General features: G+C 40.5%; 1 protein-coding gene across 7 annotated transcripts; it reads left to right on the top strand.

Annotated features, from left to right (window-relative positions):
* Positions 1-46: 46 nt before the first annotated feature.
* Positions 47-20,515, top strand: LOC143263802 (odorant receptor 13a-like). 7 transcript variants are annotated; one of them, XR_013037126.1, is made up of 8 exons: positions 47-388; positions 1,024-1,276; positions 1,391-1,491; positions 2,251-2,487; positions 2,686-2,961; positions 4,546-4,710; positions 6,141-6,425; positions 18,969-20,515. XR_013037126.1 is itself a non-coding variant. In XM_076528526.1 (6 exons), the coding sequence occupies exons 1-6, from the start codon at positions 191-193 to the stop codon at positions 19,014-19,016; spliced, it is 1,140 nt and encodes a 379-aa protein (XP_076384641.1). In that variant the 5' UTR covers positions 47-190; the 3' UTR covers positions 19,017-20,515. The 7 variants fall into 7 exon arrangements, 4 of the variants coding, with proteins under 4 accessions (XP_076384641.1, XP_076384638.1, XP_076384640.1 ...); XR_013037124.1 differs by having other exon boundaries at positions 2,152-2,487; XR_013037125.1 differs by lacking the exon at positions 4,546-4,710 and having other exon boundaries at positions 2,152-2,487.
* The last annotated feature ends 1,842 nt before the right edge of the window (positions 20,516-22,357 follow it).

The raw sequence follows: 22,357 nt of genomic DNA, 5'->3' as shown, positions 1-22,357 counted from the left end.
GGCAGAGTTTCAAATTAAAAAATAAAACATGTAGAGTCGCGACGGATGTAATGACACTCGCGATTTGAATGTAGAAGTAGATCAAAGTCACAGAACAACCGAAGACCCTTAGCTGTCGCATCCTCGATGATCTTCTGGGAGACTTTCAAGCGAAACTCAAAATCGATCTAGTCGTCGCTCGAAATTAAAAATGCGTGCGGAGGAGACCAAGGACTTTTCTCTGTTCGTCACTTCCTTTTATCTGAAACTGGCCGGCATATGGATCGCAGCGAATCCCACCGAGGAACGCCGAAGACGGAACGCGTTCACGTTTGCGTTCATCTTTATGGTGTTGGGCTTGGTGATACACTTGAGAGACGTGTATTTCTCTTCCGCGAACTCGTTCGAAGTGAGTAGAATATTCGCAGCCATTACATATTTTGAACCATGGCAACACTGGAATCATATCGAAACGTAGGAAATTAGCAGCGTACGATTTCAAATTGGAGTACAGCATAATTGAGATTACAATTCGGTGAGAAGTTAATTGATTCTTCGATCAGAAATGTTAGAGGTTTTATTTCAAAATTGCCTCGGACGCGAGCATAAAACCGATCCCCGTGAATCAAGGTAACTTACAACACATCGATTCGCAAAAAGCAGCCTAATATGTTATTCTGCGTGACAGGGGACTGTCGACCGATCGATGATAACTCGATGTTCTTTTTACGGTTATTTGAAATCGAATTCTCTTAAGAAAACAGTTAAATGAGACAAGCTCTGTGTGTGTATATAGCAATTCAAAGTTCCTACAAATTTTGGTTTTTTCTTGATCTCGTGTAATTCATTTTATTTTGCTATACTTTCTATCTATTCTATCCATAAAAATAAATAATTAAGATCCGCGCAACTAGTCAGAGTGTCTTCTCCGACAATCGAAAATATTTTGTTAAATCTTTGTCTCTTGTACGTATATGGCAATAAATAAACAAGGACAGATACTTCGTCAATGGCGTAACAATATTTTATGCGTTTGAATTCCAGGATACCATGTTAGCACTGTGCAATCTCTTCACAGGAGGGTTAGTCACGGCAAAGGTAACAGCCTTGTATCTACACAAGAAACAATTTAAAGAGCTGCTGGTGTACTTGGAGAACAATTTCTGGCACACGAAATACGATACCAATGAGAAAACGTTTTTGAATCAGTGCAAAGCTCAGTGCATATTCTTTATCTGTTCCTTCAATTTCTTTGCTCAAGGAACAGCTCTCTGTTTCTTGATAGAGCCGTGTATGGGTGAGATGGCCAACTTTTATTAGAGCAATAGATGCCGATTTTACAAAAGTTTCGAACCTTTGTATGTATAGTATTCATAATTTATTATGAATTTGTTACTCTTCCACTTTTCAGCATATTTTGGGAACAACGATTTCGCTCGAAAACTTCTGTTCAACCTACACGCTGATATCTTTGTGCAGCCGTATATCTTTGAGATTACGTTCTTGGTTCAGGTATCAACGACTAGAAAGAAAGTTACAAAAAATATTTCATTTCACTCTAGTCACGTTCACCACCTCATCGATGTTACTAAAATTATATTGTCGCACGGAATTGGAATTAAATTCTCGATTTACACTGAAAAAGTACTATAATTTTCTCGATAGACTATCGATTTGCTTACACGGTCATTAATAGACTGCCGGATCTTTATGCGAAATAAAGATTATCTTTATCGTTTATATACAATAAAACACAAGCTTGATAAATAAATATTATTTTTTAACGATATTAATATAGCCAACGTAATACAACAGTAGTTTTAACCGTTTTTAACTGTTAATCCACAATTTTTAGTATAAATACATAAAATCTGCAGTCTAACGACCGTATACGAAATAAAAGTGTTTAGTATTATACATGGACCTATAAAAACTAACGTAACTGACGTAACCGTGAATGAAAAATAACAGTGTCAGTCACTCTCCGCATTGATAAAACATTGCAAGAATAATTAATTCTCAACAGTTTCACTTCGTGTACGAAGCACCGATGACATTCGGTCGACATATTCTGCGACAATTTACATAACACATTCAGCTGAATGTACACGACTTAATAATACCGAAGCGGCATTGTTTTCCTGAAAAATTCAATTTTCTACTCTTCCACAGATTTGTATTTTATTCTATTACGGCATTGGTTACCTTTGTGTGGATAACTTCGTATGCGTCGTGAATCTTCACATAGCTACTCAATTCCGCATTTTACAGTACAGAATCGTAAACGTACACGCAGGGAACAATGTGGAAAAACATACTGTAACATCGAGACCAATTCCAGGCTATTACGCGGACAATTGTTATGCCACGTTTAAAGACTGCATCAAACAACACCAGGCGCTCATAGCTTATTGTCAGAAAGTGGAACAATTGTTCACTTTTATTGTACTCGGACAAATATTAGTTTTCAGTATACTGATGTGCCTCGACGGCTACTTGATGTTTCTGGTTAGTATATGCAAATAGCATCAAAACTGGGTTGACTTATTTAAAGTTGTTAAGAATTAAAATAAATTTTTATTTACCTCCTCTTTGGTGCAATCGTACTACAGTATTCTTATTTTAAGCGATATTTATTTTAGGTATTTTAGGTATTTTAACCGATTTCTTTGGTCTTTGACGTTTTAATTATTTAATGTGTTGTAGGAGGAGGCCTCAACCGCCAAACGTGTCACTTTTACTTTTCATTTAACTGGTTGTACCTGCCAATTACTGATGTTCACCTACAGCTGCGACTGTGTGTTGCGACAAAGCTTGGAAATCGCCGAGTCCGCTTATTCCACCGAATGGCCGGCTTTGCGAACAAATCGAAGTGGAAAAAATATGGAGTCCGATTTACAACTGGTCATGGTAAGGTCGAGGGTACCTTGTTGCTTGACTGCCGGTGGATTTTTCACGGTATCATTGGAAACGTATACTAGGGTAATGTTCATTTTATTGATAATTAATCCAGGAGCGGGTGGAATTTCAAATAGAAATATTAGTGTGAGGCTAAGATTACAGTCTGGATTCGATATCGATCGAATTGACGAATGCGATGCCGGACTTTTCGAATAAACTTGCCCGACACCTTTCGCGTTTTATATTGTATAAATCCACAATATTTCCAGCGGCACCTGAAAGTAAGATACGTACGTTTTGGGCTCATGACAGAATTTATTGTAAATGGAACGAAACAGGGCTCGCCACAATTTCTGTATCAGACGTCGCGTTAGCAAATATTTTACGTTACCATCATGTCTATTTGCATACGATGAATGCTGGAACAGCGTTCGAGATATTTTGCTATAAAAAGCCGACTTTTCCATATCGATTTCTAATACATTGTTTCCCAAGTGTCCGTCTACATACATCGAAAATGAAAATATTAATATATGGTTATGATTAATCATTATCATTATTATTATTAAACAGAGAGTGGCACGTAACCGACGCCGCGATTTTTTTAGGCACTTTCGCCAATCTGACAAATAAATGTTTCCACTGAAAATTAATCAGCATGTAATCCACAACACATATTGATCTATCGGATTTTCGATGAAAAGTCAAGAGGTAATATTTTTTCAAGAGGTGATATTTTTTAATGCCGCCTTGTATATTTGATTTCGCAGGGTTACTGCTGATGAAAAAATGAACGACAACGAGATGACTATTTCATTTAAATCAATTTAGAATAAGTGCCCAAAGTGTAGTCCATTTCCTCGTAAGCACAATTCCAGTCGTGTGAAAATATTACGATTAGTTACAAATAACAACATAACTTAATATCAGATAGCTTAACGCGACAGAAGTTTTCAAATAATTGTGTAATTAACCGTTACAATTGTAATTTTGTAAGAAAATCCCCATTCTAAAGATAATCCCCATTGAATCAAAGAACGTAATTTTCAGGATAAATGTATAAAAAACAATCTCAGTTGCTCAAACCTACATTACTGAAGACAAGGTCATCCGATGATCATAGTGTAGCAGACCATTGAATTCATTTTTTTTCTCAGTAATAATCCTCCGAAGTCGGAAATACAGGGTGTCATTTAAAAAAGTCAAGGTTACCTTTATAAATTAAAATACGCTCTTATTAAATATACACATTTCAATTTATATCGATTTGGAGGACAGCAAGAAGCACCGCACAAAAGCGGTAAAAAGTCCTATATGATAAATATCCTCAGAATTAAAGAAAAAAACTATACAGATAATTAACTGCAATATTCGGACCACAATGTAGTACAATTTTTATTCATTTTTATTAATTATTCACACGGTTACTCGATGTCAAAGATGTCCACCACAAAATGAATGAAATATAAAATCGTTATTTACAGTACTGTGTTTTCTTAATTTAATTAATCGCTGATGGGAATAAGTGTATTGGGCATATATTTGAATTCTGCAAAATTTCATGTTGATAATATCAATTTTCGTAGACTTATATGTGATTTAATATTTTTATTTTCTCATTCTCGATTTTTAATACAAATTTAGTAGAATTCAGTAATTTTATAGGTGTCATTGTGTAGGGTAAACTTGATGAACATCGATGAAATGCCGATGAAATCCTTCGTGCTGTAGATTCCTCCCAAAACAGGATAAATCTCTGTACCGCGCATAATGGTAGCCCATTTGAACATCAACGTGAAACACTTCCCCACTTATAGTCGCATTTTCAAGGTACGTGAACCGATATTAGATATTATTTTCAAAATTAATTTTTTTTATACCGTTGTTTATTTTCCACAATTTACTTTTGTTAATTTGTTTATTAACTTATTCAAGCGAAGGTAAAACTTTTACATTCATTTTTTTCTCATGCAATCTGAACATGCAATAAAAATTCCAGGTTCCATTTACAAAAAAACGATTTCCGGTCTAATGATCCCATTCCCGATCATTGCTGGAAATTGCAATTGCCACCATTCGATAGAGCGTACTCGAATTAGTTATCAAAATTGTTTTACTTTTTAATCAAAATCACTCCCCTCCATTCTAATAGGGGAGGACGAGTAGCCTGGCACACCCTGTGTAATTATGTATAAAGTCTAAGAATTAGTTTTCAATTGGTTGTTACTTTATTGTTATATTGTTGTTAATTACCTCTTAATCAGTAATTACTTAATTTGCATTAGTTGTGGTAAATTGATTTTCAAACATCTATATTTAGCTACTGTATTCTATAATTACATTTTCATTTATAAATTTGTTATAATATGAATTTTATTATTTATTCTGTGTCAATATATGTATAAAGCCTCATCGTAAAAATTGGGACTTTCGTACATCTGGTTATCAGGGTTCTATGAGTACAAACGATACCCTACGAGCAACGATGCACCACATTTTTAATGTCTCAATTTATTACCCCTAGCCCCTGACTACCCGAGGTCGTTTTCCACCGTAGCCTTACATCATTATTTCAAAATAGTCTACCGTGAAAACAATGGATACATTTCAAAACGGATTAACTCGTTTAAAACTACATTAAATTACCTGAATTTCTTAAGGTATTGAAACTAGTTTACTAGACAATGTTTAAACAGGTTTCTGCAAACATTGTAATCGAGTGAAATTAGAAAAAAACAATTTTGTCGAAATTATTTACATACATTGACAGATAATATCTTTTAGATTTCCCAGAATTACGTATTAAGTGTAATTACGTATTAATTTCCTTTAAAGATCTATGAATTTTTAATTTATTTAAGTGTCATGAGAGAGGAGCCTCTATAGAAATATTATATTTGTTCGCAAGATAGCACTCCATGAGTATTACATAGACAGAATACAATATTGTATTAATAATAGTTTTTCCATAATATTATACCTCGGAAACTAAGCTAGTGCATGCCTTATATGTATAGGATAAAGTTGTTCAAAATAGTCTAAACCCACAATCTATCGAAATGGGAGAGGAACTAGCTGTACGACAGTTTCACCTTTAATTAAAGATAAATAAAACAATAAAAAATCATGCGAATAGTTTTTTCGGGTAATTCAAGTATAGGCCATTTTGAAGCTGCGTAGTTGTACTCAAAATGAACAAATATAATATAAAAAATCATTATGGAGATATTTTTAGAAAATAACTCTTTCCGCGTTTTCAGGGTAAATGTTTCACTGTGCAGCGGGACTTCGTCAATCGGATGTCATAAATCGAAGTTTATAAAGTGCTGTCTGGATGCACGAACTCCTGATAACCAGATGTGCGAAATATGTATATATCTTGTGGAAAATCGTGTACGGAAGCCGGGCACAGTCAATTAGGCAATAAGTCAGTCAGGACGGCGAATGAATTTCTCGTTTTCAAAAAACAAAGTAAACTTCGTTCCCCTATATTTAGTAAATTACCTTTCTTCTGCTGAGAAAATGTATACAGGGTTTCCAGAAAGGTACGTACTAACCTTATACTATACTATACATGTTACCGAGTTCAAATAAATGTGTAGTGTCCGGTTGTACAAATAAGAAAATTATTCTTTCGTGCAAACAGCTAGCGTAATTCTTGTTCGATAAAGCAATTTTTAGTCGATATTTTCCAAACTTGTGCGTCGCATGTTTAGTAGAAGAAAAGTCCAAAAGTCTTCAATAGCAAACAGAGGCCATCGTAAATTAAAGGTTTATCTGACGGATCATCTATCGGCGTTTCGCGATATACACGCGCGGGTATGCCGCACAGCGGCGTGATCTTATGGGTGTTCGGGACAATAATCATAACTTCTAAACAATTAATTTTCGACCTAAGTATGTTGTTAATTTTTTAAAGCGATCACAAAGATAAATCGATTTGTACACAAATAATATACAGTTATGTTAAAAAGATTGCAACGATTTTGTTTTTCTTTATTGAATAAAAAAATCTTTCATCAACATTTCGTAATTTCTTAGAAACTGTGTACCAACTAAATTTTGTTCGAAACATTTTTTATTAAGAATTACTGGATGTCGGGTAACGCACATTCCAACATAATATATACATACATAACTGATACACGTTTGAACATAATACATGAATAAGCAACAAATATTTCAATGTGATAGTATAATAAAATCTTTACAAGTATTCAATCTGAAAGGTTTTCGAATGTGCTTTAATCTATTGTTAATATCGACACATAGAAGGTTGCAAAATTTTTCTGAATTTTCGTAAACTTCTTCTGTTCAATCGTTTAAATGGAATGTGTTTTGAATGAAACGAAACACATTCATTTTTTTTGTCTTTGGGTAACGATCAAATCGATTTCTCAAGAATGTACCGAATTGTCCTCGGACGCGTTTCAAAATCCATGATTACGATTACAAATGCAGGCCAGTGCAAGAAAATTTTGTATAATAATATCGAGGACAGTTCAAGGAATAGTTTTCCGTAGCAATCCCAAGACATGTTTTACCATTTCTCGAGAAAAGTGAGGTTAAAGATAATCGAACATATATTATAGATCCCCAATGGATGTGTAACTTCGAGACAATAAAACGATAAGTAATTAAAGCATTTCACAATCAAAATAACAAGTGTTTAATACCTTAAATCAAATAATTCATTCATATTTATATTTATTGCCGAATACTTTTAATAACCTCGATGTTAGGAACACTGCGATGTACATATAACGTATAACAGGCAAATGCTTGAGGAAGCAAAGGCAAGTAGATCGTTGGCCATATTAATTAACGTATTTCCTAGGTGTTCATGATTACTGTTTGGATCTTTTTAAATTGTTTACGTATAAATAAAGGCTCTAGATTACGATTATGTTATAAAAAATATTGATTTTATAATTTTTTTTCCATTGCTCGCATCACTGTGCAGCATGCGTCGTCTACCGGGCGAACATTACAATTCTGAACTACGATCAGACAGAGGCTCGCCATTCACCCGGTAGACGCCCCATGCCGCTGTACGGGACTCTCTGCGCATGCGTCGCCACGCTACTCCTTGCGTAGTGACTTCGCGTATGCACTGGCCATGGCCATGGCCATGGCATACAGGAAAACATTTTTATTCAGAATTCCGAGGTGTATCGAATCGAACACAAAAAGTTATATAATTTGAATGAAAAAAAATAAAGATGATCTTCACGTGTCCTTCAAGCGTACACATTGGTATGATCATAGCAATATCACTTCCCTCGACGTCCATCGATAAAAATGATTATTGTTTAAAGCAACTGCGCGATTATCAATGATACAATAGCAATATTAGGTAAAAACAAAATATTTTTATAAAAATATAAAAATTGTAAATTAACAGAAACAACAATTTTTATAAACTTTTATAAATAAAGTTAATAATTGTTAGGAACAGCGGTTCCTAGCTGCCGTGCGTGTGAGCGCGTGCGCGTGCGCGTATGCGTGCCGTTACCGATTCAGCACTTGTCGCGACACGCCACTTTTCTTCGGAAAATTTCGGGTGTGATAGGCCCCGCAGGTCCGGGGGAGTGTGTCACTAGCACCGAAAGCGACAAAGTGGGAGCTGTTTGTGGCAGCCATTTCGCAGATCAATCGAGTTCGAGAGAGCAAGGTTGAGTAGATGCAAATTCTATCACTCCATGCTTCATCTAGCTTCACGCTGGAATTCATTCATTCTTTGTTTACATTCCCCTCTGTTTCGGGGTCACGAATTCAAGAGGAAACTCTTAGTTCGGCCGAGAATTAGCAGCTTCATTCTTCCAAGTAAAATCGGAGCACGTTGTTTAATTGAGCAATAGACGGTAACTCCACCTATTTCAAGCGAATTCGCCTATTCGCCTGTTCAAGCGAATACCATCGCTATACGACTTTCCTTACGGTTGAGCTACACTAGGTAACGAAACTATTCGAACACTAGTATACCTTCGACTTCTACGCCATATATTTAAATAAATATACATTGAAGGAAACAAATACTTTACGGCATATTAAAGTAGAGTATATAAATGTCAAAATATGCAAGAAACTTTCGATTTAGTATAAATCGTTGTCTACATAATTAAAAAAATATAAAGGAACATCGAATTTTCGCGCAACATAAGTATTCGAACGTCTTATAAAATTCAGTCGAAAAATTATAAAAATAAATCTTTTCATTAATTTTTATTATTAATTTTATACCTCTATTGCTTAACAATATGTTTCAAGAAGTTTAACATTTTAAAAATAAGTATTTATTTAAGATCGGTGTCATTTTCTTATCTCTATTTTATATGATTTTATGATTTGTTTGTAGTATGTATTTTTGTTGTTATAACTCGAATAACAACAAAAAACATTAATAATAAGACACGTATAAGTATTAATTGTTATCTTAATTTGTTAAGGCATCTGAAGTAATTTGTAAACTTATAATGCATTTTTGGTCGATTTTCCCATGTTATATCAATATCAGCAGGTAAATGGGTCAAAACTGCATTTTAATTTTACAAATTCCTTCAAATGCATTATATACGACTGTCTATCCCCATGAAGTGAATTCGGTCGTACGAGTCGTAACAAACAACGTACATACTATAAACAAATCATAAAATCTTGTAAAATAGAGATATAAAACAATATCGATGATAAATAAAGAATGATTTTTAAAATGTCAAACTTCTTGAAACATATTGTGTGTGTGTGTGTGTGTGTGTGTGTGTGTGTGTTAAACAATAGAAGTGTAAAATTAGTAATAAGAATTCATAACAAAATTTATTTTTATAACTTTTCGACTGAATTTTATAAGAAATTCGAATTCTTACGTTGCACGAAAAGTCGATGTTCGTTAATATTTTTTTAACTATGTAGATAACGTTTTACACGCACAGTTTGTTATATATTTTGACATTTATAAACTCTACTTTAATATACCGTAAAGTATTTTTTCCTTTCGATGTATATTTATTTCAATATTATATATGGCGTAGGAAGCCAAAGTTATACTAGAGTTCGAATACTTTCGTTACCCACTGTATACATATGTATAACGGTTTGGTTCGCACGCGAGTATTTCTTTTAAGTGGAGGTCCGCGGCTTTTGCGGCCGCGAGATCGAGGAACAACTCAACATTCGGTTTCTGTGTCCGATTCTTTCTGAATGGTCGGATACGAAAGTCCATATCAGTCGCGTAACCCGTTCTGAAACACGGGGACAAGCATATTTCTAGACTCGTTTGTAAAAATACGTCACATTAGGGCGTCGTCGTACTTGCCCTCTCACTTGCACTCGTGTTTACTCGTGGCTATCTTACGCGAGATTTCTTTTCGGCCGACGGTTTTGGCAACATTCAACATTCATTTCGTTCTACCACGCGGTTTCGTTTGATTTCATTCTACATATTTCGTGCGATCTGTGTCGGGTTCACACGTCTCTATCTCTTTTGCACCACAGCAGGGAGATCGTACGGTCAGAATTTTCCGACGTACATATGTACATATATTCTTATTTGTGTACCAGGTGGTAATTTCTGTTTTCCTTTCGTTACACGCACCGCGCTTCGTCTCGTTCGCTCTAAGCGGCGAAAAATGCTCATTCGGATCTAATTTCGTTTTGTTCGAATTTTGAAAAAGGAAATTTGTAAGACTCAGCAGTCTCCTCGGTCGCTATTGTTCTTAATAAACCGAAGGGCAACCTGCCCGAATTTGTTACACAGTTTAACCGCGTACCAATCTGTAACCTACGATCCATCCTTTCGTTTTCGGTTAAACTTTATACCCTCCCGTTCCGTTCCTCTACTAGTTCGGATTCAAAACGATTCTAACAGTAATCTTATGGCGACCTTGATAATAACCTTGACATACCCGTTGTCTAAAATTAAAATTAAAATTAAAATCGAGTATCGCGTTTTACGGGTATCACCTGGGTCTGTGGACAAAAACTCCAGCGTGACGTCTGTTTTTGCGCACCAAGTCAAGTCAGCTGTTCGACGAACTCGTCACCGGCCCAGGTGAACGACTTACGTTGTATACAGTCGGCCATCTTCTGTTTATATCGTCACAATATGTGTGTGTCGACTGGGCCATCCTTCCAAGCAATCCCAATATCAAATCCGTTACCTAATTTCCTTGGTTCCTATGCAGCACTGTTCGTTAGGGCATTGAACCTATCCAAATGTAATGAATGTTCAGCGCTGCTTAGTCCTTTCAATTTTCAAATTCCCTACTCCTCTACTTCTCCTAACCAATGGTCCACGATAATATAATAGGCCCGTTTAATGCGACCGCTGAATGTGTGAGTCCTCTGTCAAGTGAATTTATTACGCTTGTAATCTATCTGCACTTGCAGCATAATTCAGCTCTTTTCTATTGCGCTTGCAATCATCGCTACGACTTTGTAGCTAAACAACGATCGCTTGATCGTCTCTTTCGTGATAGCTTATCACATTTCGTTGTTTTATTGTACATATCCTTCGTCTGTATATAACTTATCTATTAAAATACCTTTAGTTCATTATTTCATCGTTTTAACCATACAGTCCACTATTCTACCTTGCATTTCCACTAGAGTCCTCAACAACCGTCCTTTCGATATCTTCACGTCTAAGGCAGGACCCGCTAGATAATGTGGGTACGAGGCACGTGGTTCGATTGTAACACGTGCTGCCACTAGTCTTGGGTCCGTTTCTTACGGATCCGGCTAAATTATAAGGCGTGTGAAGGTCAGCTTTCAAGAACGATTGCGTGGATTAATAAATAACAACGGAGTTTATTTATTTTTAAAACACCGCGAAACGGGATGATGCGCAGTCTTTACTACGACGCTACCGCTACGTATTCTTGAGGTTGCACTTACGTTCGCGCGCGTCGACGACTCGATGATGTAGAAGGAAGGAAGCAAAAAGGAAATCGCGTGCACGGACAGTGCGGTGCAAGACGGTATGTGCCGGGACGGTATGCACATCTATGTGGCCAGTAGTCTATGGCCAACGGCCACAATAGTGTGGGGACATGGTTCCCCCACTCCGTCCGCCTGCGCATGGCGCAGGCGCGGCGGCTCTCTGGCCGCCATCACGAGGAGCACATTTTCCTCCTCGCGGCTCTCCACCTCTGAACCTCGAAGTGTGCACACGTATAGTAGGGAACCTGGAGTATTTAATTTCACACTGAACCCTACATTGGTGACCCCGACGTTCGATTAAGAACGCGTTTTTCCGTGTGCATCAACGTGGATGAGGTGGAAGCCTACTGCCGCCGGCCAATTGTGCAACTGGAAGGGACTGCGTGAAACCATCGTTACCGGCGCCTTATCATCGATTTCTAACCGGAAAACCACCTGTGGCTTCGAGCACGTGGAAGACGACGCTGGCTCCGGAGGTTCCCGGCACAATACCGTGACACCTGCTCCCTGCTGGGGTAAAGCGCGAAGTCACCGCCACCGACGCCTTCTCGACACCTGTCCGCCCGTGATCATACCGTCCGGGGACCGCAGAATTTCCTGGGGCCAGGAAGACCGGGTGGTACGCAGTTGCGGACGGAATCTCCGCCACCGGTGCATATTCGGCGTGGTATCGCCAGTAATTTTACCGTCCGAAGCTCTCGGAACTTACCGAGACCCCGGAAACGCGCGTGTCGAATATAGTGCCGTGATTCAGCACTTTTGCGCGGTATGGCGGCCATCTTGCCGTGACTCAGCGCTTTTGCGCTGTGCGGCGGCCATCTTGCCTTGACTCAGCACTTTTGCGTGCGCGTCGGCCATCTTGGTGTGCGCGTGCGAGATGGACAGCATGTTAACCGACGCGGGCACGGACGCCGCGGCATCGGACAAAATTGAGAGCTACCGCTCTCCCAAAATGCCCACGTTCTATCGTGAGGACCCGACCATGTGGTTCGCAGTCGTCGAGTCTACATTCCGTGCGTCACATATCACCGCGGAATCTACCATGGCGGACCATGTCGTGAGAGCGCTCGACTACGAAATCGCGGCCACTGTGAGAGACTTATTTATGAAGGTGCCGCGCCCACCTAATGTATATAAACTCATTAAGGAGCGAATAATTGCGGCTAACCTACGCCGCTTGCTGAAGGGTCAGGTGCTTACGGACGGTGTACCCTCACTTACCCTTGCGAGGTTAAAGAACTTGAATAACGGTGCGTGCGACGACGGTGTAATAACGAGCCTATTCATGGAACTCATCCAACCGGCTCACCGTCCGATCCTAGCTTCCACGGGGATCTCCGACCCCGATAAGCTCGCGGCGGTTGCCGATCGCTTGTACGAGTGCGCCGGCCTTGAGGGCCCTTCTATTTCAGCAGCTCGTGTGCCAGTGCTTGGGGGGCCTCCCGTTGCAGCAGCCCTTGCACCGGCGCCTGGGGGCCACTCCACCGCCGCGGAAACCGTGACGAGGCTAACGGCGATGGAGGAAAAGCTGGACCGCCTGATCATCCAGATGGGCAAATTGACGGCCAAGATCGGGGCTTCGGAAAGGCGTCGGTCGAGGTCGTCGGGATCACGCGGCCGTTCCCCACATAGGAGTCCGGCGCGTAACTTATGCCGTGCGCATGCGAAATTTCCCCAGTCGCCCCACTCCTGCAAGCCGTGGTGCGCTAAGTACAACGAGTTCACCACGGGAAACTGAATAAACCTTCCATTGCTGGGACGAGCTTGGAAGGGAGGCGCAAGACGTCCAGATTACATGTACGCGACCGCGTTACGGGCCAGCTGTTTCTTATCGATACGGTTGCCGATCTATCCGTGGTCCCTGCCAATTCGCGAATCCATGGCAGGCCAACCGGTTTCCGTCTATATGCGGCCAACGATACGACTATAGACACCTTTGGTGAATCGTTTTGGACCCTCGATTTAGGATTGCGCCGCGTTAAAACTTGGAACTTTTGCATCGCGGCAGTGCCCCACGCGATTATTGGAGCGGATCTCCTCAAACACTACGGTTTGTTGGTGGATCTTCGTAGAGGCCGACTGGTCGACTCGATGACCAGCCTCTACACCGTGGCGACGGCGAAATCAGTAGTATACAGCACTGTAAGCTCCGTTGTTCCGGATCCGCGCGTGAAGCATATGCTCACGGATTTCCCGGAGGTGTTTGGCACCGCTAAGTTGCCGCCCTCCAAGTTATTGGATGTGTTGCACCACATCCTGACGACCGGTCCTCCTGTATCAGAGAGGGCTCGTCGACTCAATCCGGACAAACTCCGCGCGGCGAAGGAGTTTGAAGCGTTAGTTGCGGCTGGAATTTGCCGCCCTTCCTCAAGCCCATGGGCTAGTCCCATCCATATGGCCTTGAAGAAGGACGGTACCTGGCGCGTGTGCGGAGATTACAGGGGACTGAACAAGCAGACGATCCCGGACAAATATCCGACTCCCCATCTACACGATTTCTCGACTAATCTAAGCGGGAAGACGTACTTTTCGTCACTCGACCTCTATAAGGCGTATAACCAGATCCCCATGGCTCCGGAAGACGTGGAAAAGACGGCGGTAATAACACCCTTTGGGTTTTTTGAGTTCCTCTTCATGACATTCGGTCTGAAGAATGCTAGCCAGACTTTCCAACGCTTCCTTAATAGGATCCTGGACGATCTGGATTTCGTATTCGTGTATATCGATGATATTTTAATTGCGTCGGAGTCGGAACAGGAACACATGCGTCATATAAGTATTGTTTTGAGACGCCTGCAGGAACATCATTTAAGGGTGAACCTCACGAAATGTGGTTTCGCGGTTAAGGAAATAGAATTCCTAGGTTATCTTGTCAGTCCGCAGGGCATTCGTCCCTTGGAATCAACCGTCAAAGCCATATCGCAGTTCCCGCGGCCCAAGAGGGTCATTGATCTCCGCCGTTTCTTGGGCATGGTAAATTTCTACCGGTGGAACATACCTCATACGGCACGTTTGCAAGCGCCGCTTAACGAGTTCATTCGCGACTCGAAAAAGCACGATACACGCGAGATCAAGTGGACCAAAGAGACTATTGATGCCTTCGTCAAAACCAGAGAAGCGCTGGTCGAAGCGACTCTCCTGGCTCACCCTCGTTCGGACGCGGACTTACGCATTGTCACTGACGCGTCCGATCTTGCAATGGGGGCGGTCCTTGAACTGCGGGGTTTAAAATCACTGTGGGAACCCCTGGCATTTTTCTCGCGCAAGTTTTCACTCGCGCAGGTGAAGTACAGCGCGTCTGATCGCGAGCTGACGGTGGTATTCGAGGCTATTAAGCACTTCCGGCATTATGTGGAGGGTCAGGAATTCTCAATCCTGACCGACCACAAGCCGCTTATTTACGCGTTTCGACAGAAGCTCGAGAAGGCTTCTCCGCGCCAAATCCGCCAGCTCTCGTTCATCGCGCAGTTCACTACGAATATTTACCACATTCCGGGGGCGGACAACGTCGTAGCCGACGTATTGTTACGTGTCGACGCACTCCGCCTGCCTGTTGAAATCAGTTTGAAAGAAATCTCCGAGCATCAGGAAACGGACGAGCAACTAAAGCAATTATGCCAATCCGCCGATGTCTCGATCAAATTAAAGAAACTACTGTTCGGTTCGGACAATATACCGATATTTTGTGAAATATCTGGTGAGACGATCCGCCCATACATTCCCGCGACGTTGCGAAGGACAGTTTTTGATACTGTACATAATCTGGTCCATCCTAGTGCCAGGGTTTCCGACAGATTAATTAGACAGCGGTACATTTGGCCCAACAATCACCGGGATGTTGCTCGGTAGTGCAAGCAGTGCATTAAATGTCAGCGAGCTAAAGTCTCGCGGCATACTAGCCACTTGCCCGAGCACTTTGTTGCCCCGGATGGTCGATTCGACCATGTCCATTTGGACATTGTTGGCCCGCTGCCCGTGTCGGACGGGTACAGTTATTGTTTAACGGTCATTGACCGATTCTCCCGTTGGGTAGAGGCTGCTCCTTTGCGGGACACTTCGGCGCAGTCGGTGGCAAGAGCGTTCTTCGAAACGTGGGTGTCGCGCTACGGGGCTCCCAAGGTCATTACTACGGACCAAGGAACCCAGTTCGAGTCGCGACTGTTCTCAGCCCTGCTGACGCTAATCGGGTGTGACCGAGTCCGGACCTCTCCCTACCATCCGGCATCCAATGGACTAATAGAACGGTGGCATCGAGCTCTGAAAGCATCGATAATGTGCCACGCGACTAAGGATTTGACACGTGTACTACCATCGGTTCTGTTAGGACTGCGTTCGCATGTCCGAGCCGATGTTGGAGCCTCTCCGGCCGAATTCTTATTTGGGACTACTTTACGACTTCCCGGGGAATTCTTCCTCTCGGGCGATACCACGCCCGATCCGAATGTCTTCCTCAAGGAATTTAAGAAATACATGCGACGAGTGCGCCCCGTTCCCGTCGTTCACAAAAATCTTAAACGGTCATTTGTATTCAAAGAACTAAGTTCGTGCTCGCACGTTTTTCTGCGGCACATGGCCAAAAGGGCGTTGGAACCGCCCTATTCGGGATCACATAAAGTGGTCAAACGCAACTCCGAGAGAGTTCACCAGATCGACGTGAATGGGGCAGTGCGCACCGTTTCCACCGAGCTTCTCAAATCGGCGTTCCTCCTCGAGGAAGACATTTAGTATGAATCCGGCCACCACGAAGGTGACACGGATATGTTTCCTCGCCCTTGCGGGCATACACAGCTAAAAACTACCATCTACCCCCGGTTCGACCACTGTCAAGGAAACGGGCCGAGGAAAAATCCGCACGTGCCATTGAGCCGTTTGCAATGGACGAGTTCTTTAGCCGCTAGCGAATTCCGGTTTTACCCTTCTTTCGCTAGCGCCCACGGAGACCCACGGGGAGGCGAACTCGTGACGCGACGCCTCGCGTCCACTACGCAAAGACCTAGGAAGAAGGATGGGAGTTAGGAGGGATGGGTCCTCGAGGAAGACACAGCGCAGAATTCCACCACCTCTCATGGGTGTGTGGGAGGCCCTGGTCCGGCGACCAGGACTTACTCACGCAGAGTTAGATTCGCGTCCACCACCAAAATGTAAATTTCAATGTATATAGTAGTCCATAAGTTAATTATAAGCGTTCGGGTCATAGTCCCGGTAGAATTAGTACGCCATAAGATGTAAAAAATTTTATATTTTTGTTAATAAAATGAGTACGTTCACACTCGGGGGGGGGGGGGGGGAGTCTGTGGGGACGTGGTTCCCCCATTCGGCTCTCTGGCCGCCATCACGAGGAGCACATTTTCCTCCTCGTGGCTCTCCACCTCTGAACCTCGAAGTGTGCACACGTATAGTAGGGAACCTGGAGTATTTAATTTCACACTGAACCCTACAATAGCCATACCGAAGAGTCCTCTAACGGGACCAGGATGAAATGCTCCCTTCTGTCCCTTTTTCCTGCGTCATAGGGAAATGTGTTTTTAGTATTATCATTATTGATATTATTTTCTTCTTCAGACAGTCTTTATTGACTATCAATTTTTCAACTTCGTTAATAAAATATGTTATTTTTCTAGAAGTCTCCTGATTTTTTAACAAGATTGGGGATATTAAAATGTCGGTTGTACTGTATATAAGAAAGCATGGTATAAACCTAATACAGTTTCTTGCCTACAAAATTTTCTTGTATAATGTTCTCTAATTTGCCCAAAATATACTTAAATGGAACAAAATTAAACGAAAAATATGTTTTGGGCTATCGAGACTTGAATACATATATAAAAATATAGTATCAAGTCGAACTATTTCGATCGAATATAGATAGGATGCTCGAGTGAATTGCTTGATGCAAGAAAATATAATCATTTGACTGTCTTGCCTTAAAAGAATCATATGACAGCTTTAGGAATCCCTTGACGCTACGCGCGATTCCGGCTACAAAACTGCTTTAAACAATGATCATTTTCATCGATGGACGTTAAGGGAAGTGATATTAATATGATCTAGAAAACGTTCCACTTTGCAAGAAAGCGCGGTCAATTGAGATTCAAAAAATATTCATTGTGAATTATACAGGGTGTTCGGAAAATCGTGGTATATCCTGCAAGGGGATGATTCTACATACAAAAATAAGTCAAGAAAGAGGAATAACATTTTTTCATTTAAGGCTCTGTTTTTGAGAAAAATTAGGTTGGAAAATTAATACTGTTGAGTAGGAATCAACTGGCGTGTCTGATTATGATAAACCGATTCTACTTCTCGTCATATTACAAGCCACGCGAATTTGATGCATCTTTCAACTGTTTTCTCGAGAACGAAGTCTGAAATGAAAAAATGCTATTCTTCTTTTTCGACTTATTTTTGCATGTATCTCTTTAATCAATTGAATATTACTGTTTATAGTGTTAATATTTATACTGTTAATAAAGTATAAACAATATTTCTTATAGACAACAGCATTTTGAAGTACAAAAAATGTACTATTGGTAAAATAATAATTTACAAATATATGATTTATTATTCATACAATAATATCGCAATTTTTTAGTCATTTCCGGTGCTTTGACAAAAAAATGTTTCGAACAAAAAAAAATTTGTACCCAAATTTTTTTTTTAAGAAAAAATTTAAGTCACCTTGATTTTGTAATCATCATTATATGTATATTTTTACTTAATAATATTATAGCTAACATCAAGACGAATTCAACGACTTAAATAAAACGTCTTGAAACATTGCTAAAATTGTCGTGAACAGTTAATGAATGCTTCGATTTATGGGACCACTGTGCGACATATCGTGTTCGAATCGTGTACCTACGATTCACTACGTTTGCATCGTATAATACGGGCTATGGATGCTATCTTCACTTCTACTCTCATCCCGAGTCACCTGTGATGGTTTCTCCGTCGCAATCTGAGCACGCTGAGCTCGCTGCGCAAGCTATTGCGCGCGTTTACCCGATGTCGGACGTCGGTCAAATAGATCGATATCGAATCCACTCTGACCTTAGCCTTACAAGAAAACGAAAATTTCGAATAAAAATTCCCAATAGAAGAAGAAAGCTGTAACTGAATATCACAACTTCCCGTATTATCTATTACAGGTTATAAGCACAGCGGTTTCATACTTCACGCTGCTACGACAATACTGATGCTCCAGCGAGAAAACAATTCAATTAGTGTTGGCCGTTTGAACTTTGACATTCTGTACGGATCAATTATACAGACCAAAATATTGTATAGATAGCTTATATAGAGAGCGATATGGTTCTTAATAAAATCATTATATTAATATAGTTAGCCCTAATCTTTCTATCAATAACTCAGACATAACGTGTTGTACTCAATTTTCTTGGAATGTAAGGCATCCCTAATTGACTGTAATTTTCATATTGTTTAATGTTTATTGATCATCATCATAAGCTTGCTCTAACGTGATAAATATAAGCTTTGAAGTGATTCGAGAGGTGACAGAAAGCATACAATTTTATTCTTTCCTAAACTGCGTGTTGACAAATTTTAGTTTTAATTCCACTTAAGGATAAAACATAGTTTAATGAAAATAAGCGTTGAAGATTTTGTACCTGTCAAGAAAGAGCAAATCTTGCGGTGACCAACTTATGGTATATTCATACAAATTACTCACTTCAATACCTTTTTTTCATCTTCGTAGTATCCGATATACACTCACTTCGATGGCAATCTTTTCCTAAAGAATTTCATTGAAGGTGATGTTAAGAGGAATTGAAACATAACAATTTAGTTTCTCAACTAAAACCTTTTTAATAATAAAAATGAATACAAAGACATTTTAAAACTGTTTTTTTACCATATTGCTGATAGTTTTCTAATTAAAATGAGACCAAACATGACATAATTTGGACAAATATTTCTGATTAAAATAAAATCAAACACGATATTATTTCTATTATACAGGGTGTCCCACAATTATTTTAACAGCCGAAAATGAGGGGTAGCTGAGGTCATTTGAAGTAACTTTTTCCTTTGCGAAAATGCAATCCGCGGCTTTGTTTACGAGTTATTAACGAAAAACACTGGCCAATGAGAGGTGACGGTGCGAGAGAGAGAGTCCGCGAGAGAGTACGCTGCACGAGGCTTTGACAGATGGTCGGGACGGACTCGAGCCACGTTCGAAGTATTGAACAAATCACGAAGCGAGAACTTTCCGGATTTTTTTTTTACTACGTGACAGTGATATTTTGAAGAAAAACGCTGTTCACCTTTACTTTAGAATGTCTGAAGAATATTTACTAATTTTTCGGACCCGAAATAATAAGTAATTTAACCGTGACGGCCGTTTTAATTTTCTAGTGTGCATGACACCTCGTGTGTAACATATGAAATTTTTAAGCAAGGTGTACAGTGAAGATTAACAAAGTACGTAAATGATATTTTACGTTAATGGTATTTTATTTAAATAATTCCGTGTCCGAACATAGTTCAACGAATGATTCGCAAAGCTAATTTAATAAATAATAATCGTGTTAAAGGACGTAAGGGATATGTTTGTTAGAGAAATATGAAGAATATTATCAACAAGAAACTCACCCATTTAGTTGTAAAATCCACTTCATGTATCCGACGGCGACGAACAGAAGGATGTCTCCGGGCAGGCAATTTCAACGTTTACTTTCACTGCATTATTACTAAACACTGATCACTTATCAATAATATTTATGGACCAACTTTCCTGGGTTAATATGTATAGCTCTGAAAAGAGCCGATTTTTTTATGCGACGCGTTCGAAGTTCTCACTGTTAACGACACGTATGTACCGCGTTGTCGAGATGAACTGCAGAAGACTGGCACGATGGCCGACTGTGTTTCGTTCTCCTACGAGCGAATTTCAACTGTTTTCCATCGAACGCGAACATTGTCAGCCATCGTGCTAGTCTTCCGCAGTTTATCCCGTCAACGCGGTATGTGTTCTTAACGATATGAACTTCGAACGCGTCGCATAAAACAATCGGCTCTTTTCAGGGCCATACATATTAACCCAGGAAAGTTGGTCCATAAATATTATTGATAAGTGATCAGTGTTTAGTGATAATGCAGTGAAAGTAAACGTTGAAATTGCCTGCCTGGAGATATCCTTCTGTTCGTCGCCGTCGGATACAGATCAGCTGTGCAGTTCATCATACATTGTACGAGGTCAATGCACTATCCTCCTGCACACATTTCCGTGCATGAAGTGGATTTTACAACTAAATGGGTGAGTTTCTTGTTGATAATATTCTTCATATTTCTCTAACAAACATATCCCTTACGTCCTTTAACACGATTATTATTTATTAAATTAGCTTTGCGAATCATTCGTTGAACTATGTTCGGACACGGAATTATTTAAATAAAATACCATTAACGTAAAATATCATTTACGTACTTTGTTAATCTTCACTGTACACCTTGCTTAAAAATTTCATATGTTACACACGAGGTGTCATGCACACTAGAAAATTAAAACGGCCGTCACGGTTAAATTACTTATTATTTCGGGTCCGAAAAATTAGTAAATATTCTTCAGACATTCTAAAGTAAAGGTGAACAGCGTTTTTCTTCAAAATATCACTGTCACGTAGTAAAAAAAAAATCCGGAAAGTTCTCGCTTCGTGATTTGTTCAATACTTCGAACGTGGCTCGAGTCCGTCCCGACCATCTGTCAAAGCCTCGTGCAGCGTACTCTCTCGCGGACTCTCTCTCTCGCACCGTCACCTCTCATTGGCCAGTGTTTTTCGTTAATAACTCGTAAACAAAGCCGCGGATTGCATTTTCGCAAAGAAAAAAGTTACTTCAAATGACCTCAGCTACCCCTCATTTTCGGCTGTTAAAATAATTGTGGGACACCCTGTATATATTTATTTAATATTTATTAAATACGCACTCTCTCCCACTCCCCCCCCTCTCTCTCTCTCTCTTCCTCTCTTGCTTCCTCTCACTCTCTCTCTAAACCTCGCTCACTCGTAACTTTGGATCACCGAAACCACCTCTCGCTTATGAACCTCGTACGAGTGTGACCCTCCGCGATTTTTCGGCCGCGACGGAACCCGATCCTTTGTTCCCCCCAATATTCTACTCGTTAACAGGTCTTAGCCCAATTTGCCTGCCTAATCACGCGACATGAAATTTTCTCAGGACCGTCTCGCGGAGGGCCTGTGGCCCGTGGTCAAATCCTTCTTTTCCCAAGTTCGGTCACTTCCGGCGTTGGGGGGGGGGGGGTCCCTAACATCCTTCAAGGATGTTTCACACCACCCACGCTTCGTGAAGCCCGTCCTTGCGAGGTGAGACGACTTCAAGACATCGAAATGTGGATCTTCCTTGGAATTCTGATATTTTGGTGGGCTATGGTCCTGATCGTCCCCAGGTTGGTCTGCCCGTGTGTGAGATGTCCCAGTTTCACCTAAACGCACGTAGAACGTCTTGTGGGTGACCAGCAATCAATCCGTTCCCGAAATCTCCGACGGGCTCGGTGCGC

The sequence above is a fragment of the Megalopta genalis genome, chromosome 1, assembly GCF_051020955.1.
Source record: "Megalopta genalis isolate 19385.01 chromosome 1, iyMegGena1_principal, whole genome shotgun sequence".
NCBI lineage: Eukaryota > Metazoa > Arthropoda > Insecta > Hymenoptera > Halictidae > Megalopta > Megalopta genalis.
This window is presented reverse-complemented; position numbering and strand designations above follow the sequence as displayed.

Excerpts from the sequence above, each read along its gene's own strand:
- LOC143263802 (XM_076528523.1), top strand. The coding sequence starts at position 191 with ATGCGTGCGGAGGAGACCAAGGACTTTTCTCTGTTCGTCACTTCCTTT. Across the intron at positions 389-1,023 it reads CTTCCGCGAACTCGTTCGAA|GATACCATGTTAGCACTGTG; the intron begins GTGAGTAGAATA and ends TTTGAATTCCAG. Across the intron at positions 2,962-18,968 it reads CATTGGAAACGTATACTAGG|GTTATAAGCACAGCGGTTTC; the intron begins GTAATGTTCATT and ends TATCTATTACAG.